Source organism: Aphelocoma coerulescens, chromosome 5 (assembly GCF_041296385.1).
Source record: "Aphelocoma coerulescens isolate FSJ_1873_10779 chromosome 5, UR_Acoe_1.0, whole genome shotgun sequence".
Lineage (NCBI taxonomy): Eukaryota > Metazoa > Chordata > Aves > Passeriformes > Corvidae > Aphelocoma > Aphelocoma coerulescens.
Window position 1 is genome coordinate 3,194,401 of NC_091019.1, and position 19,839 is coordinate 3,214,239.

At 40.0% G+C, this 19,839-nt stretch overlaps 1 protein-coding gene across 1 annotated transcript in view; it reads left to right on the top strand.

Moving 5' to 3' along the window:
- SHANK2 (SH3 and multiple ankyrin repeat domains 2) overlaps positions 1-19,839 on the top strand; it is a 266,104-nt gene that overhangs the window by 54,743 nt on the left and 191,522 nt on the right. The window contains exon 11 of the mRNA XM_069016388.1: positions 771-837. Within this exon, the coding sequence (XP_068872489.1) occupies positions 771-837 (67 nt within the window). The remainder of the gene's footprint in view (positions 1-770; positions 838-19,839) is intronic.

Genomic DNA, 19,839 nt, shown 5'->3' on the forward strand with positions numbered 1-19,839 from the left:
TCAGGGCAAAAAGAGAAGAAGAAAAAGGGAGGCATCAGAAATATTATCATAACTGAATTGCTTCCCTCACAGCCGGAGGCGATGTTTTTCTTTTTAAGTCCATTTAGGTGAGAATGCAGATGTGTTGAACACACTGGTGTTCAACAACCAAGAAATACATGAAAACCAACATTTTTATTTTAGAACTCAATTTATCTAGACATTTTAAACTCTCTATATGTGCATAATCTTTACCAGTCTCTCTCTTTCCATCTGTTTTTTGGTGCCTTAGTGGTACCTGAATGCTGGTAGTTCTTGGTCCTGGTTCTCTCCTGTACTTTGCATTTCAGCTCCTGTTTTTATTGCTCAGGTAAGCAGTGAGGCAGGAGCAATTAAAGGGAGATAATATCTTCAGTGTGTCTCTCCTGCAGCTTTCCCCACGCACCCATAGAGCTCCCAGAGCTTTGGGGATGCTGTGCTTAATGTTCACTGCTGCCTTGGACTGCCACCACATGAAAAGCTGCAGCTCTTCCAGCAGCCTCCTGAGATTCCCACCATCACAGCATTCCTGGGAAATGGGCAGCTGGGGGACTGGCAGAGCTCTTACAAACAGATTGAGAGATCATTTCGCGCTGGTGTTTCAGATATGTACTGCAGAATGAAAGGAACAGAGTTACTCCACTTTGTGAAATGAAAATATGTTGGCCTGGTGTTTGTCAGTAATGTAACATATCTTCCTCCTTGGCAAGTGATGACAATATATTAATTGTACCTATTTTACAATCCTTTAGGTGGCTATAATAGCGGGAAACTTTGAGCTTGCTGAATATATCAAGAATCACAGGGACGCTGATATTGGTAAGCAAAATATTTACAGACTCTGAAAATAAGTTTTGCTTGTTTGTGCCAAGATTTTGCAAAGATGTTAAAACTGATTCTGTGTGAGATACAGCTACAGGGCTGGTGACATTTCAGGGAGGTTTGAAAAGTAACTCCTCTAAAAAAATGAAGATGGGGAAAAAGCTGAACTGTTTTCAAAAATACACTCTGAAAAGGAAAGTGTGATAAGTGGTAGGTGCTTTCTAAGTATAAATCAGTCAGTTTGTAATAGACTAAATACACATCCACTGACCTGGAATAGCCACATTGGCTCTTGCAGGTTGTTTTGGCCTCGCCTAAAGCATCTCTCAAAGAATTGATCAGAAGATGAAAATGGAGAAAGATGGTTCTCTATAATTCAGTGAATATATGGCAGAAGCCAACTCCCCATACTCATGAAAGCATTCCCTCTCACTGAGTTTGGTGGGATTAAGGGTAGTGACAGGCCTTAAGGACCCCTGAAAAAAAAACCAACAACCTGAAGGCATTTTCAAGATCTTTTTATGTAGAGAGATTTGCTATTAAAATAAAAGCCCGTTTGATACAAGTGATGCCTAATACAGTTTAACAAAAATGAATTAAAATGCTTTAATTCAGGTTAATTAAAGTCCTGCTGAAACATCCTGAAGCTGAACAGAAAGAGGCATTCCTTTTGCAGCAGGAGGCTCTGTGTAGTCGATTTAACTCAGTGAGGCAACTCTCTGACTTGATAGCATTTCATTTCTATGGGAAATTAGGCCAGCTCACATGAAATATAAAACTAAGGATGTGCATTAAGGACTGCTTTCCCTTTCCCTTCCTGGTTGCATATGATCTGCAGGGATATAGTTGAAAGCTCTGTGGTAATGTGAGTTCTTGTAGCACTTTCAGCTCTTGAAGTGTGCACTGAGAAAACTGAGGACAAAATGCACCAAAGTCATAACTTCTGCATAAAAGTTCAGAGGGAGTTTGGAAGGGTTTTTTCCTGGGATAATGGGGTAGTTCCTTTCCATGTAAGAATTCTTCACCCTTCTCTATTTATTAATAATCTGTAAAACATGAACTAAAAATGAACCCATTATTCTTATTAGGTCGGGCATCTTATTGTTGTTGATATTTATTTATAGGTAATGCTTTTTTTTTGCTGCTTGTAGGATTTGGTGATTTCTAGAAAAATGCTTAGAAAATACTTTCTATGGGAAGATTCTCCAAATTTTTCTGACGCCTTCACTTTTGCCACTGAAAAATAGAAATATTGGTACTCCCATGATTCACTTGCAATTTTTGCAAGATGGTGGTGGATTGAGCATGACTGTTTAAATTAGTAGATTTGTCTTAAAGAGTAAACATTACATTATGTTACTTCCTCCCACCTAATTTAATTTAGCTGGACATTTGTCCTTTAAGTTTTATTACTTATGAAAAATGAAGTTGTTGAAATGTCCATTTTTGGAGCATCTCCCCGTGGGGGGGAAAAAAAAAAAAAGTAAATCAAAGAACCAAATCCTGAGCAGAAAACCTGAGAGCTGCTGTGATGATGAACGTGCAGAGTGATGTCAGCATTTCAGCTTCAGCAAGCTGGCTTTTGCTTATCGTGCTTGTCTGGTTATCCACTGTGTTCCTGTAGTTTTGGATGTATTCCAACATCTATCATTTGAGTAATGTACCTCCTTAGAGGCAGCAGAGGGGGAAGGAATAGTGAAGAGTTTGGGAAGCATCCTCAGGAAGATGAGGACAAATCATACTATCAAGTCTCTTGAGAAACACTTCATCACTCATTTCTCAGTGTATTTTTGGGTAGATTCTGAATTTTGGTACCGAACGAGTTCATTAAACCTTGGTATTATTTTAAGTTCAGTGGATAATCCCAATCTCTTTGCACTTTGTAATTATTTTAGACTCTCCTTTAGCAGTAGAAAATTCTGATTTATAGCAGAGCCACTAAATCTTTGTCCTACAGACCAAGTCCCACCGAGACTTTTCTTCCTTCTTGTTTTAATTTAATTGTAAAGCGCTCACATCAGACAGATGTGAAAATTAGGCATATATAAAATAAGCTTCTTTGCAATAATCATAAGACTTCCAGCTGTTCTGGAAAAAGAAGAAAATATATAACAATATTTATTTTAGAGCCAAAAAAGGTGAGAAAAATGGCCCATGGAGTAGTGTGATCAAACCTATAAAGAAAAAGCCTTGCAAGGGATTCCTGTGGTTTTAGTCCAGTAAAACCCACCTGGCTGTTACTAGCAGGAAAGTTCTTACTCCAGACTGGGATGATGCAGTTCTGTAAGACTGAATCAAACAGAAAAGATAAAGGATTCCAAGCACAGGAAAAAAGGATACCCATAAAGGATTAAAAGCAAAATCCAGATTTCATTGTATTTATGTCTTTTATGAGGGAATCCCTTTTGTCTTCTTGGCAGATGGTTGAAAGGTGAATGAAAATTGCCATATCATTTAAAAAGTAATCCTATTTGAAACAAATTGCAGGAGTATTTTTCATAAAGCAATAAACCCTATTACCATAAGGTACTTAGAAACTTGTTTTACAAGCAGTATGAAATGCTTAGTGTGGTTCCCAGATTATTTCAGTTCATCATGCCCCCAAATTAGGTTTTTTGAGGAATAATAGCAGCACCAAAGTAGCTTATTTTAATTATTGCTTATTTTGGAACTCTTTGGGACCCAGAGGTGTATCCCAGCTCAGTGACTATTATTGCATCTTCTTTTCTGCTTTGAGGAAGACCTTGCAGATACCCCTGATGTACAGCAGTCGCACACCATTAAAAATAATTAATAATCAATAATAATGATCTCCCTTGAAAACTTTTTTTAACTAGCCATAGCACATTTATAATTTGTTTAACTTTATGTGTTTATTTATTGCAAACTAAGAGAAAGTAATGGATTAAAAGATGTGATGAATAGAAAAGTTAATCCCTGATTGTTTTCATCCAGCCTGCAGCTGTCTGTGAGTAAATGAGCACAGCAGATTTAGGAAGCATTTGCTGTACAGAATTTACTATGGCTCCTATAGGATGGAGGTACAAAACCCAATCATATATGTAAGAATTTTGAAGCTTTCATTAGATACAGATATGCAGATATTAAGTATGTTGCAAGCTGATAATCCTTTGGCTTGGATAACCTATTTTTAAATCTCTCTTTTGCCTTGGTTCTTTGTGATGGGATGAATTTTCAGATGGACTAAATGACATGGGTTGTTCCTCTTCAAGTGAACAAGGTTTGTTTTCTATCGTGCATCTTGTCCTTCAGCAGCTCTGGAGCTGGGAGGGATAGGATTCCTTTGTCTGGTTTTTCGTTTGCTTTAGGAAAATGAAGCACATTGAGCTGGTGTGCGAGTTTTTGGTAGTTGATTAGCAGCCTAACTAATACTTGGATACTGTTGCTAGGCTTCAAGTCAGAGTTCCTGTATTCCTCTATAATTATGCAGAGAGATGTGTGTGTGTGTGTGATGGTTTGTGTGTGCTTTCACATGGGTGTTTTTATTTTGATAGTTTTGAAAATCTGCTAATACAGTCTGTAGACGTATTCCACATAGAGAAATTGCTTTGAAATTAAACATTTTTTCAGGTATGAGTAAAAATGTGGGGTTTTCGAACTGGCATTGTGACTGTAAACATAAGGAACGTGTATTTTATTGTAGAATGAGCAGAACAGGTATTTCAGAACACGAGGATATTAGCTGGTTTGTGGTAGAATTGCTTTTCTAACTCATTTTCTGTAATTAGATAAGAGTGATTGAGGTCAGCAATCTTGGTTTTTCAGCTGCAAGTGTTGCTATGAAATGCTGGCCAGCCCAAGGAATATTCTGTTTGTTTACTTATTTATTTGGGTTTGGGGAACGGTTCAGTAATTTTGATTTTCATCAATCAAATGCCTGCAGAATACTCCTCAAGCTGGGGAGATCAGATTGAGACAGATAACAGCAGAAAGAGGAAAAGGCAGCAAAGCAAAAGGAAAATCTACAAAACTGTCAGTGGCGTGCAGTGACTTGTTCTATTTTTATCACTTGTTATTTAATAGAAGTAAAAGGGACAGAAACATCTATTGTAGCCCTGTGGAGTTGTCATTTTGGAGAAACATTAACCTGTTTCAAATGTGAGTGAGCATTTAATGTGGGAAAAGGATGATATCAGTGTAATCCGGATGGCAAAACCACCAAGATCCGAATTTCCCACGTTTTAAATGCATATTGTGTGGTAGGATATCATAATCCTGTGCTCCTTCTGCAGTTTCTTTCAAATATCTCTGCTAAATTAAAAATTGTTTCCCGTGTCCATAGTAAAAGACCCCTTTGTATAAATGATGTTTAGACTGGGTTACAAGCAAACAAATACTGGTTGGTATGAAATAAATCTGTTGCTCTTATTTCTCTGTTTTCCTCTGAAGGGTTGCAAGAAATAGAATTTCCTGTGCTCAGTCTTGCTACGTGGCAGCAAACAAATTGGAAAACTGGGAATTGTGTGTTAATGTAATTACATATTGAAATGTAGGGCAGAGCTTGAAAAACTTGCAGTGGTTTTCCTTCTCCCTTTGATCACAAGTTAGTTATTTCTGTGTGTGCATTGGTACAAAATCGTGCAGTAACTCGCTTTATTTCAAAGTTTAAACTTTATTTCCAACATCTGGTTGCTCTTGGCCTTTGAACTTGGGTGTATTCTCTGCACATAACAGGGACTGCAGGCTAAGGCATGCAAATTCTGTGGAGTGTGGCCATTACTGGGGCTCACTTGAAATTCTGAGCAGGAAGACGAGGAGGGAGCTGGTGCCATGTGTAACTGCTGATTTAAGTACAGCTGATTGCAGAATGCTCTGGCCTGGTTTTGTAAACCAGCCTGCAGCGTGTCCTTGCCACCTGCCAGGTAGGCAACAACTGCCACAGCTACTCCTCCTAGAGTTTATTTTACAGACTGAACCAGAAGAGCCTGGCACTTGAGCCAAAAATAACCCACTGGAGGGATCCCAGGCTGCTTCCAGTGCCCTTGAGCTAGTTTTGGTCTCAGGCAGAACTCTGGGCTGAGCAGTGGCTGCAGGTCACGCTGGCACATCCCCTGGAGATGCCTGGGAGGGTGGCAGAGGAAAGGAAGGGGAACTTGCTCTGTGTTTGAGCCTTGCTCCAGTCTTTACTCCCAGATCCAAATGGCTGGAAGCGTTTGCAGGGCCTGCAGCTCCCACCTCCCCCAGATCTGCCTTCCAGCCAGCTGCCAGTCCACTGGCTCCTCATCAGCAGAAATGGCTCTCACCTTCTCTGCACCTTCAGGGAAGGTACCATTGTATCCAGCAGCTGGAACTGTGCTGTTTTTGGCAACATTCCTGTCATCAGAGCTGTTTCATCAGAGTCGGGTCAGAAACCTTTCCCAAGCCTTTCAAGGGTTTGGCTGCTCTAAGACATGCTTCTTTCAGCAGTAGTAGTTTTTTTGCCTTTGGTGGTGTTTTTTAATAGCTTTCGCTGTCTTAACCCCACTGAGGGACTGTAGTGGGGAGTAAAATCAGAGGCCATGTACAGAACTAAGTGCAAGTCATGGAATTTAAAAGAGAAATAAAGCCATAAAACACAAGTAGAAAAAGTGATTCAAGGATGCCAAGGACAGTGGCTCTGACAGGGACAAAAATGGAATGTACTTTTGTATATCAAACAGGTTATCAAATGAATAAGGTTCATTTCTTGCTTTACAAAAAATAATTTAGTGGGTTGCAGTGTCCTCAGAATTCTGGTGGAATCCATAAAAGGGTAATGCCATTGAGCTCAGTATGCAGACCAAGGGTCAAGTGGGGAGCAGACGGCAGTGCAAGTACCCCAAACACCTCAAATGCTGCAATTCTGTACCAATATGTCATCCTGGAACTTCCAGTCATGATTTTCAGTTACTCCCTGTGTGTGAAAGTGCCAGTGTTGTTCAGCCTGGTAGCTGGATCCACAGAGCCCCTGTGGCTCCCCTTGGAAATGGTCAGCACATGACCCATCCCTCAGGAGTCTGCTTTCAGCTTCAGCGTGGTGCCTGGTCCTACACCAGGACGTCTTTGGGAGACAAGGGCAGTTACTAGAATTAGTTAAAGAGTTGAATTAGGCTGAGGGGATGTAAAAAGAAAATAGTACTTTTGAGTCTATCCGTGACCTGAAATTTGTTCAGTCACCTCTGATTTGGTTTTATAGGTCATAGATCACAAAACTGGAAGGGCTTTATGTGATCATGCTGTCTGACCTTCTCATGGTGCAGATTATGGCTTTTATATTAACTCACTCCTGTTTGAACTGGGTTATAACCAGGAAAAACATTTTGTCTTGTTAAAGACCTGCAAACTGTAAATGGAATTTGGAAAGCTGTGTCCTGGTCCTGTGATCTGATGGGGCTCGATCCTTTTGTTTTAGTTGTTTTGGTGTTGATCACCCCTTCTTTAAACAGACATATTTTGTTTCTAAAATCACTTTGGCATCTGCAAGTGGACCCTGAGTGTGGCTGAGGCTCCTCAGCTGTGCTGTGTCTGTGTCCCGTTTTCCTTCCTGAGCGACTCAGAGCTGAAATATCAGAAAGGAAAACCTCTGAGGTTTAAATCAAATACAAGAAACCACCACATTTATGGTGAGGTTTGTTTCTACTGCAGTTTGATCAGCATTATCTGAGGCTAACTTTTCTCAGGCTCCACTAAAATCTGTATCCCTAAACTTGCTGTAATTGTGCCTTTTTTGAGAGGCTGTGCCCATTGGAAGTATGTGATCTGTGCATTTCAATCATGATTATATCTTTATCTACATCTAGGTCTCAGTGTAACAAAACAGGAGGGTTTCGATGGCCACATCAATATTAGGATATTAGAAGACCAATGGTTGCTGGGATAAGGGATGTGTCAATGCAGCCCTGAGATATCAGGCTGCCCACTAAAGGATGCTACAGAAAGAAAACTGTTTGAAGAGTCTCCCAGAGAGCTCTGGTATTCCTCAAAAGTTAATGTGTTTTCTTTAAATCATTTTTCCACACGAGCCTCAAGAGCTCTCTAAGATTGTGTCAAATGCCACGCGGGATTTCAAACGGCAGAACAGCGGAGCCAGGGCAAAAATAGAGGTAGGACAAGTGGGGAAAGAGATGTGTGCAGGCTCCCAGGGCTCTATTCCTTCCATTTACAATGGTGAGAACACAGGAGAAAGAGATGAAAGCACATGAAATAAATGCTAGATTAAAAAGAAAAAACAGAATAGGAAGGTAAAATAGAGATTGTTAAGAGTAGTCATGAATTATTCCTGAAGAAAATTCCTGTATTTCCCAAAGTAAATGAAGAAATGAATTTAAAAACCTAGCAGAGAAACCCCTCACCAAAAACCCCCCAAAATCCCTCCCCAAAACTCCCTCCAAGAAACCCAACCTCCACCCCCTCAAAAAAAAAAAAAAAAAGGAAGAGAAGGAAAAATAAAACCCCCATGAAACTCTGAGTGTAATGTAGGTCCTTACGCTGGTCACTTCATCACAAACCTCTTTATGCACCCAATAATTTCCTTTCTGTGATTAGGCTAAAAGCAGACCCCAAAGTTAAGACTGATGGCACAAGATTGGGTTTGTAACTTGTGAGTATGTGGATTTTTATGTGCCAGTGTGTATCTTCATCATTGCTTTATGGAAAAGAATTAGGTTCAATATAACTCCCATCTGGGGAAGGGAAAAACATCCATGGAACAATTGGATCTGGATGAGGAAAGCCTTCCAAATACAGCTGTAATTTTGTTAGTTTTCCAATCATATGAAACAAATATTTGTATTTAGAAAAAAATCTTCCTATGAATATAAAACTCAGTGTTTGCCTGAGGTTACTGATTCCAAATCTAATATCTCACTTTTAGATTGGCTCAAATAAATGTGAAAAGGGTTAAGTAGGACTATTCAGTAACTGCTGATACTCTCTGTTTTGAACAGATTTATTACACTGCATTGACTCCCTTCCTTGCAACTCCTCTTTCTACTGTGCTGAATTTGTATTGACATAATTTTTAACAGCTCAACATACCAGTTTTCAGTCAAACTTCATTATTTATAGAAATGAAGTTGATGTTATGTTTTCCCTTCAGTATACAATGGTTTGACAATTTAAGAACTGAAGCTTCACTGAAGAAATTTGTTTTAGTGCCTTATGAATACTCTGATTTTAATAACAAGGTACTACTGTCAGAACTTTGTGAAAATTGATCTGGTAATATTCAGCCTCTTTAAAAGGAAATAGTATCATCCCAGAGGCCTGTTTGTTGTCAAATTACAGATGAGGCTTGATAAAGGGACAGGCTCTGAAGCGCAGAGCTTTGTAATGAGTGTAATATTTCACACTGTATTTCACACTGCTCACAATGTTTCACACTGGTGCTGTCACTCCATTTATAGCTCAATCTCCTGGGCTGGCTCTGAGTCTTTCCTGTGGAGTTCAGGGTAAGATGCAGCTTTTGCAGTCAAGGTCTTGTCACACCGTGGAAGACATTTTCAGAGTAAACACTTTGAGTATTTAAATCAGGTCTCCTTGGGCTCTTGGACAGAGATTCCAGGGAATCCAAAGCTAATGATACTACTTGAACCTTCTCTGTCACTCCCTCTCTAGTTAAACAAGCTGGAGATTTTTATTTCTGCAGTTTTATTTCATTGCTGGATGTCCTGCATGGCCTGGACGCCTTGTGGTGTCCAACAAGGTTGTTTCCTTAGTAAATCTCCATTCTGCTTTGATTTTTTTTTCACTTATCCATTCTATGCATCTTGATAATTTCATCTGTGGCTTTTGAAGCCAAAAGCCTGTTTTCTCTTCCATTTATTAGGCAGTGTTGCTGAAGTAGTTGTTCAGAATCGTTTGTAAAAGGCAGAGTTATGATACCACCTTGATTCAGAAAAAGTTGCAGGGTAAATGTTATCCAGCCAAGTGGCTCTAATTGGGTGAAATCCATGCTGAATGAAAACAACGAAAGATTTATTGAATTGAAGATTTACAGCATTAAGATTGTTTTATCTGTGTATGTGTAGAGGTAATGCTGGTTTCTCTTAATTATATATTTCTGCTGACTCCAGAAGTTCAGATTCTGTCCCTCCTCCCATATTATTCTCTTACCAAAAACCCCATTACTTGATAAACGTCCATTTTCTCTGCATAATCTTTTGCATTATAGCATTTTCAGCTTGGGAAACAGCCTCTTACATCTCTTTGGAACATCCAAGGTAGAAAAATTTAACATAAATTCTGCGATGCATTTTCAGTTTTAAATGTGCCTTATCAAATCTGTAATTCAACACAAATCAGTTACTTATCCTGAAGAATTTATTTGTTGCTCCTGAAAAAAGCCTCCCAAATGCAGGCTTGGTCGTTTGTCCTTTGAGTCCCTTTCTTTTGGCTTCCCCCTCAGCCACGAGCACTCCTGGGATTGCAGGCAGCAGGGTGTATTTGTAATTTGCCCTCAGGGATTATAACAGGCTAAAATTAATGTTTTCATGTGCATTGCTTGTCCTCTTCCTGCATTTCCCACCTATGGGAAGCCCAATCCCTCTGCTTGTCCATGTAGCACTTGTCCGGATGTCTGGGGTCACACCTTGCAAGAAACCAAAAGACAGAATTTTTATGTTAGTTGAGATTTATCCTTCTTTTGAGGGCTAAGCTTTTTATTTTGGGTCAAAGCCTGGCTTATCTTGCCAGCTTCATTAACACTCTTGAGAATGCCAGGTGCTAAAGAGCTCTATTTTTGCTGTGCAGATCAAGTGTGTCTGGTTTCTTGTGGCCTATTTTTACATAATTCTTCATTCCATGGCTTGGAAAAGCTGTGAAGGGAATGAAGAGATTGCAAATAGCTAGAGAAAACTGCTATGTTATTATTACAGGAAAATAAAGGGGAGGATCTGTCTGTGAGATTGCATTTCTTAGAGGGCATGGAGTTAAAATTAAAGGCAGGAAATGATGCATATAAAAACAAATAAAATAACAAGTGGAATGGTACATTTTGTTAGCTATATTTCAGCAGTCAATTTACTATTTCCAGATAATTCCATAAAAAATGCCTTTGAATAAAGGATTCTCAAGTACTGGTGGCTCAGAAATTTCCCCCCTTATCCACAGGTATTCCAGGGCAATTTTATTTAGCACTCAGTATTAAGTTACTTGAAGAATGTGAGATGCTGAGAAGCCTGGTGCCTCTTTCTCCCTGATCTGCTCTGGGGGGTTGTGCTTAAACCCTGTGGTCCCCTTGTCTGAAAAATGAGTAGGAGTTAGGGATCTTGGAGGGAGGAAAGGAGATGCTCTGGTCCTTTGTGAGCAGCCCCCAGCCCACACAGGGACTCTGGCACTGACCTGGCTGTGGGGGCAAGCGCCGGGGTCCTGCTCTGTGGCAGTTGATATTCCTGGGCTGGAAACCCAAAAAACCAGCACAGAACCACTTGCAATGACCTGCAGTGTGGCAGAAAGGCAAGAAAAAGTTCCTTGAACTGGAACCAAGACAAAATTTGAAGGCAATCCCAGAAGTTTTTGACATGTGCTCAGAGGCAGCCCCTGGGAGGCCACAGACTGGAAACCATAGCCCCAAGCTTAGTTTTGGACTGTGTGGAACTCCAAAAGCCTCCAAGCAGGGAGGTTGTTGGTGTAGCCTGACAGCATCGGTGTGGCTTGAGGAATTCTTGGAATGAGGTCATTTGTCTGCCCCAGCCATGCACCATCAGTGCAGTGTTAGTACATCTGTGATCAGCTGTAGCACCCAGAGCCTGCTATTCAGCCCCTTGCCCTCAAATCCTGGATTGGATTTAACTTCTAATAACTTCTAATTTCACCCCAAATAAAGATATTATCATTTTTTCAGCTGATTGCATCTTGCCTGTTCTGGATCACTTTCCCATTTAGTTGTGTTTTCTTTCCTGTTTCTTCTGTTGTCACCTTTCCTCATTTTCCTTTCACTTCTGTCAGTGCCAGCTCTCTGTGGTGTTGCACCTCTGGGCTCTCCCAGTTTTTTGCCTGGGTTATTCAGCTTCTGTTCCCCTGTAAGATACAACAATTTCTTGTGTCTGAAGAAGTTGCAATGATTTCTGCATATGTTGGTTTTTGTTTCCCTCAAGCAATTCTGTACAAAAAGGGTAAGATTATTCGGATAAGGACAATTATTCCCTCATCCTAAAAGAGAGCAAGGCTGAATTCCAGCCCTGTGCAGGGTAATCTTTGCCACCTCTTCAGAGCTTGACTGATCCAAAGCTAAAACTCTTTTTCTTTTGCAAACACTTCTTTGACTGGATCCAGGAACTTCCACATTTTTTAAGTTCTGTGACGTTTAGATTGGAGTTTAGGAATTAAAAGTAGCTAAAAGTGATCCCAAGAGTCTGGTGACTTTATTCCTTTCCACTCTGTACTTAGGACAGAACATATTTGATCTTTTGATCCATTAGCATAACAGTGTTTCTTCAGACATCTTCATAAGCAATAGAGGAACATTCTTACGTGTGAAGTTAGCCAAGAGAGACAAAATAATATAGGAACTAATCTGATACTGTTTATTTCAACTAAATGAAAGCAAATTTCATTGGCTAGATTGCTACTATGGGACATGCTTTAGGTTTTTAACGCAGGACTGTGTTTTCCTTTTTGTCACCTTTTTGTGTGGGGGTTTTTTCATTGCTGCTTTGGCTGTGCATGGTGGGAGGACATACATTTTCTCATGATGGTGGGATGGAGAAGGTTTTCCCTTTCATCGTCTTTCCTGACGAAAACTGAAGCTTGAAGCCACTCTACCTCCAAAGCTGGTGGAGCTTTCTCTCCTTCCTTTAAAGTGAGGGAGATCTAGATGAGTCAAAATCCCTGTGGGCTAACACTGCATCTCATCCTTCTGTGGAGTCCAGGCTCTTATCTTACAAAGTACATTTCAAAGTTACGTACTGGCAGAAATTCTATGCAGTTAAACATAGTTTTTGGTGTGTCCAGAGATTTGGAGGGAACAGTGCTTGGGAAGAACTTTTTGATCAGATGATAGACTTAACAGAACCTGGGATTTGTTTGTTGTTTTACTTTTATTTTCTTGTTTCTGAACCCCCCCCCACTGTGGAATTATCCAAATGCAGTTTGTGGTTTTGTCCACCCATGGCTGTGTCCGAATCACCAGCTGCAGTTCGTACTGTGCCAGCTGAGGAGGGAGAAAGTTCAAATGACAGGGGGAGTTTTTCTGGTGTCTAAACTCTGTTATGCAAGTGACAAATCGTGTTCTGCATTAAAGAAGTGTAAATCTGGATAAAAGCTACTGAAATTATTGCGGATTTAGGCTAGGGCCTTATCTTAGGGTGTGTTTGGGTTTCCTGTTGGAGGAGAAAAAAGACAAAGTCTTTTTTTTTTTTCCTTGCAGCTGCTGGGCTGTGTCCTATGTCATCTGAAAGACAACTGTGCAGATTTTAAAAATCTGCTTCTCTTCTGCTTTGTGAAAAAAAAGTGAAAAAAAAATGGAGTAAGCTGGGAGTAAGGAGTTGCTTAAAAGCCATTTATTTATATTTATTATTTGGAAACAGCATGTTCTTGACACAGGAAGATGAACTCTAATGGACTTCTGATATCCAAATGTTGGTACTGACCTGGAGCTGCATGCAAATCGAAATGTAAAATTTGGGGAATCTTTCTGCCATAGCTCTTTCTGAAGGAGCAAGCTGCAATGACATAAGCTTTGTATCCAGTTTGCCTGTGTTACACCAGCATATGGCTCCGACACTTTGCTCCCATCCCTAACAAAACGGGCTCCAATTTTAGAACGTCCTTTACTGCATCTCCACTTTTTGTTTTTGCTAGATACTTTTTAAAATTTTTTTTCTCATTTGCAGCATTTTAATAATCATGCTCAAGTCCATTAAGCTTTGCAGGAACTAGAAAGAAATAGGAAAACAATGAGTCATTAAAATACACATTATGGAGGATTAAATTCCCCATTCTGGTTGAATTGCTCCCAGGCAATAAGGGAAGGTCAGGCAAGTATCATACCATGGTAAAGAAGTCTCAGAATTCTAGCAAGTTTTTTCTATGGTTTTTTTCTTTCTTTTTTTTTTTTTATCACTCCTAACATTTGGCTTTGAGAATACCAAACCACCTCTGCTGGATGTCCTTTTCCAATGGCTTTGGTTTGGTGTTAAATAACATTTTAGAGTTGCCTACTCCTGATGTGGCAAGGTGGGAATGGGTGGCTTAAACAGATCAAATCCAGATCAGTCTTTTCTCATTAGATAAAGAATATTTTCTGCAGAGCTGGATATCTTTCAGTTACATCAAACTGAACATGCAGAGTCAAGATTTACATGTGTGTAAAATAAAGCCATTAGGGCTACCTTTTTGTGTCCTTTTGTTTTCCCTGCAGCCATGTAAAAATATCAGTGGAATTAGCCCCGACCCAAATGAAGGTTGAAATCAAAGTCAGATCTCTGTCTACTGATAGTCAAGACTTTCTCTTTTACTGCAGAAAATTTAGAATAAGGTCATTTTAGTTTAAATGTGAAGAGAGTTCTGAAGTATTTGCAAAATACTTGGGTACACGTTTCAACTCCTTTATTTCTAGGATGCCACTGCTTTGTATCCTGGGTCAGCAGTTGAAACAGCAGATTTTTAATTATTCAACCTAAATGAACAATCAGTTTAATTTTAAGGATGTGTTTACAATGTGCCAGTGACATAAATAGCTTATTGCAAAGGATTTTTTAAGCTTTCAGTTGATCTGAAATTTAGGGGTAATTTTTGGCAAGGAAATACCTCCAGTCTGTGGAATATTTATTATAACTCTGTAGTGAAAGCATCACCACTGAAGGACCAAATTAGAGATAGCATTCTTTGGGGGTGTGCTTGGGCTTGGGCTTCCTGGGGAGGAGTAGAGATCTCTGTGGAAATCTTCCAGAAGGCCCCATGGCAGTAGAGTTTTGGTCTGGATTAGATGGACATTAAAAATGTCTTGGTTACTTTCCATAAAGGAAGGGCCCAACCCTGTTCTCTCTGTCCTGGGCTCCTGTTTCCCTTGGCTGAGTGGTATCTGTTGCTACAAAGTCACTACAACACAGGGAATTTCACCCCAAATCCATGAAGGGAAATACAATTAAGTTGCCAAATTCTCACTGGAGCAATTTTTCGTCACGAATTCTGCGTGTAGGAACATTTTTTTCTCTCATTTTACCTGGAATATCTGACACTTAGAATTTTTGTTCCTTAGGCTTTCTGATAGTCAAATATGTTTCTGAAAGGACTGCAAAAATATACGACCATAATGGATTTCTTTGCTACCTAGAGTGAGGCCTATCTGATTTTTTATTCATTACTTTACACTTTATAGTTTTATGGTTATGACAGGAATGTTTTCTGCTTCTGTCATTTTGTAATTTCCTGAAATCAGGTCTAGAGTAGCCAATTCCAACCAATTCCACTGAATTGAAAGTTATTTTGCTGTGGAAAATCTGTGGGGAAAAACTAAACACGAACAAAACTGTAATGGTTTTCCTTAAAACCAGAGGGGTTAAAGCTATTAAATTCTGATAAAGAACATTAATGCATGGAGCTTACAACCACCTGAGTGTTTACAACCACCGTGATGATAAATTCAGGCACACAGAAACTCTTCATAACATAAGATTGATGTAGATTTCATGGAGAATTTATCCAGGGTAATTTGTATAAACTTGCAAGAATTATGCATCCCTCTCCTGTTCACATTAGCCTGGAAGTAATGGTGGATAACTTCAAAACAACTGACTGGGATGGAGGCAAAAAATGAATTTAGTCTTTCTGAACTTAATGTATATTCCTAAAGATAAAAAAAAAAATGCTGTAAATAATGGCCTGAGATATTTCCCATGAAATCTCAATATTGAAAATGAAGGTGGTGACAGCAATAACTTCTTTCCTCTTAAAAAACTGGAGACTTTGTTCTGTATAACTTTATTTTGCCTGCCCAAAGTTTCACAAGTCAGATAAAGAAAGAAGATGATTGTAGCCAGTGCTAGAATGATCACAGTCTAATAACAACAACAACAACAACAACAATAATAATAATAATAATAGTAATAAAGAACCAGACTTTCTCAGGTGTGTGCCCAAGGACCCACCTTCATTGACAAGGAGTGAGAATCTACTTGAATAAAAACTGAGCGAGTTCCTTCTCCAAGCATGGCCACAGGTCAGTGCTTGTGCCACCAGGACAGAAAGAGGTCAATTCCCAGGGCCAGCCGCCGGGATTGGGGCTGTAATGATTTGGCTGCTCCCACGGGAGGCTCCAGTCGTGTGGAGGAGTGTCAGGAGTTGTGAATGATCCTCGTTCTCAGCTGCTTTCCCTTGATTTGCATTTGCTTCCGAGCTGCTTAACCACGGGCAGATTATTTCAATTTTCCTGGTGAATAATGCATGAGGGTGTATAAGTGGATGTTCCTTGGCTGAGTGGGCTGCAGATTAAAAGTGTCAGCTCCTTTGCAGCATTAATGTGCATTTCTTTCTCAGGTTAAAGCTGGAGAGAACCTAGAGATGCTTTTTTTGGAGAACTCCTACAAATGCCAAAATATTGGCAACATTTGCTTTTTCTCTTCTTTTCCCCTTGACTACCTGTTATTTGAATGAAAAAGCCAGTTGCCAATTTTCCAGCACAAGCTTACTTTCCTTGGGACTCCCCCTCAGGATTTCAATGCCATGTTGTTGTACCTGCTGCTTGAGCTTCCTGGAAACGATCAGGAGCAGGGTTTTTTAAATTTATTTCTCTGTCGCTCCTGTCAGCTCAGAACACTGATTCCTTCTTACTCCTCCTTCTTGCTCTTTAGTATGTCCCAGAGGGGTAATCTGGAGTATCCTATCCTGCTCTAGCAGCCTTGGGGCACAGAGAGAGGCAATTCTTGTGTGCAACATGTGGAATGTTTCATGGAGGTAGAGCCAAACACATTAAATGCTGTAATAATTGAAATAACACTTCAACCCACCATGATCCACTTATTAGAAAAACCTCTTCAATTTTTTCCTTTATTAATTTATTAAGGGGCATTTAAGTATCTTATTGTACACTTGTTTCAGTCCCTGGATTATGCAGATATTTCCTTCTTTTTCAGCTTATTGGAGAAATACCCTTTGATGCACCAGATTTCTAGAAAATTAAAGCACAACTGTTGCCCTTGTTTGCTTGTGGTTAGGCTCGTATTTATAGCGCATTTGTTCAAGATCGTAACTGGATCCCTAAAACATCAAAACCCTGAAACTCATGGGCCATTCTAAACAAAATATTTAAGGGCTGTTTTAAGCATAATAAATACTTTAGATAATGGTGTTCGATATGAGAGTCCTGTGGGAGCGTGGTTAAAAAGAGCTTCCTGAAATACGGAATCACGCCTCTGAACAAAGCCGTCTTCTAAAGCAGAACTCTTCCAACCTCCCCAGCTGTAACAAGATTCCTTGGAGTTACAGATGTCCAGACATGGACTGCAGCAGAGTATATTGTAAAAGAATGCTTTCAAACTCAGCTTAGCCTGACGTTTTAGGAGATAGAAGATTGAAAGCGTGTGAAATTGTAAGGGCTGCGTAGTAAACAAGGCACTGATTTGTGCAGCTGCTTAAAAAGCAGAGAGAGATTAATAGCTACAATAACAGAATGCCCTAAATATTTAAAACCAGTCCAATGAGTATTTTGTGAACTTCTTGCAGTATTTGGTGCTGAAAATTGCAGAGAAAATACTCGGGCTGGTTTCGGGTTGTAAAATACGAATTCTCAAAACCCAGCCAAGGAATAACAGAGAGGAAACAGGGGGAAATAATTTTGAGGTTGTGATTTCAGTTTGAAATAATTCCAGCACGTGCTTTGTGAGCTGTTTTTGTGCTGGTGCTGCTGCGCTTCCAGGGAAGGGGGTGGTGCTGGTGTCTTGTCCCCCACTGTGGATGTTGGTCCCCGACTTGCACATTTGTCACTCAAAGCAGCCTTTCTTTGTTCCAGGTATATCACTAAGATATTCCAGGCTTCCAAGTCCTGTGCCAGCCTTAATCCCATTTAATGCTTTTCCCAGCCTTCCAGTTCCTCACTCTCATTTCCTCATTTCATGCTCAGACAGGGACAGCAAAGCAGGAGGAAGTAAGAGGAAGTGGAGTTTGCTTCCTCATCTCCTCCAAATGCTTGTTCTGTCCACTTTTCCATCTTCAAACCATGCCATCAGAAGAGCTTTGCTTTCATGGGTTTCTGCTTTCAAATTCTCCCCTTAAAATGGCATTCTGACACCTAACTTCTTTTTGATGTTGCCTTCGTTCCTTTGCCCTTCTTGAAGGATCCAGCTTTCCATATCCAAGTAGAAGTCCCTGGAATCCGTTGCTGTCAGGTAAGGGTTAAGCCACAGTAATTTCTCTGTTTGGGGGCAGTAGAATGGTCTGATTTTGGTGCTCTTCTTCCTGGTAAAGGAAAATCAGTGAAACGTGGAACATTTCAGGAGCACAGCTTTCCCACAAGGAAAGGTTTCACAGACCCATAATCAGTTGACTTGAGCTAAACTTGGTGGTAAATAAAGAGGATTTCTGGGGAGAAATTCTTCCCTGTGAGGTAGTGAGGCCCTGGCACAGGTTGCCCAGAGAAGCTGTGGCTGCCCCATCCCTGGAAGTGTCCAAGGCCAGGTTGGAGCAAATTGGGATAGTGGAAGGTGTCCCTGCCCATGGCAGGAGGAGGGAACAAGATGATCTTTAAGATTCCTTCCAACCCAAGACATTCTATGACGCTATTAAAAATTTTGGGCTCAGAATGACTCCAAACTCCCACATTTGGCCTTCAGAATGTTGACACAATGGATGGAATAAAGTGTGTTTATTGTATTCATCGTGACTAATAGAATAATCTTTGTTTATTTTATATTGCACCAGTACATATGAAATCATTTATCTAAAGCAGTGATTAAATCCTGCATGACCCCAGTCCCTGTGCCAAAGGGGCCGTGACTTGAGATGTTTGAGAGTAAACCCTCACTTACTTTAAAAGTGGTGTTCTGCAAGGAGTGCTGAATATTTAGATTGTCAGGGAACAATAATGCAGTTCAGCACCTCATCTCCCAGTTTTCTTGCAGATGACACTTCAGCAAGGATTCTGTGTGCAGGTAGGCTGCTCCATGTGGGCCTACCTTCCTTTTTACCTGGGAAAATGGGCAGCAGAAAAAGGACAGGCCTGGTTAGAAAACTTCTGCATAAAAAAGAGGAATGTCTTATTTCCATGAATACAGATAGGATTCTTTTTTCCAGGCTCTTTTAATGGAAATGGTTATTGCTTAATATACAGATTTATTTTACTTTGTTTTAATGTATTGATGCTTTAATGTGATTTGCAACAACTTAAAATTTCACTGAACACTGTAAGCTGGAATTTTTCTAATTATCAAAAAAAAGAACTCTTGTTTTTTCCTCAAAGTCAACAGAATTTTGGCATTGTAATTCTTTAGATCATCCCAGCTTTGGAATTTAATTGATCAATGGTCTTGATGCTGCCCTGGCTTTTGCAAGGTGTCTGCACAAGCCATGCAGAATTCCAGGGAGGATGGCTGTAGAATATACGGGCTCAAATTTATTCCTGTGAAATGTTTATCATGAACAGTTTAGATGAGGAAAGCTTACATAAAGAGTTCCTGTGGTGTGCCTACAGCAAGCCCACTTTTCCATGGACATGTGTCCAGACATCTGGGAATGTGCATATCCATTTTTCATGGTGCAGTGAGTGACAGAAGCCATTTTAGAGTAATTAAGTTCTCAAAACTTGAAAGAAAATCCTTCCAATTCTTTAGAAAAGAACAGGAAATCTGAGATTTTTCAGGGTGCTGAGTATTATCAGGAGGATAAAGGGAATGTTAAACATACTTTGTGTCATTTTAGAGGTTATTTACTCTTCTGACACTTTAAATCTACTTTATCACCTTGTGGATCTGAGTTCCAGAAGTGAGTGGGACTAAGTGTTTGATTCTGGATCAGAGGAATTATTTCCAGAACTTAAATGCATGTTGGAGCATCAAAAGCCCCACTCAGAGTTCTCTTAAAACCAAA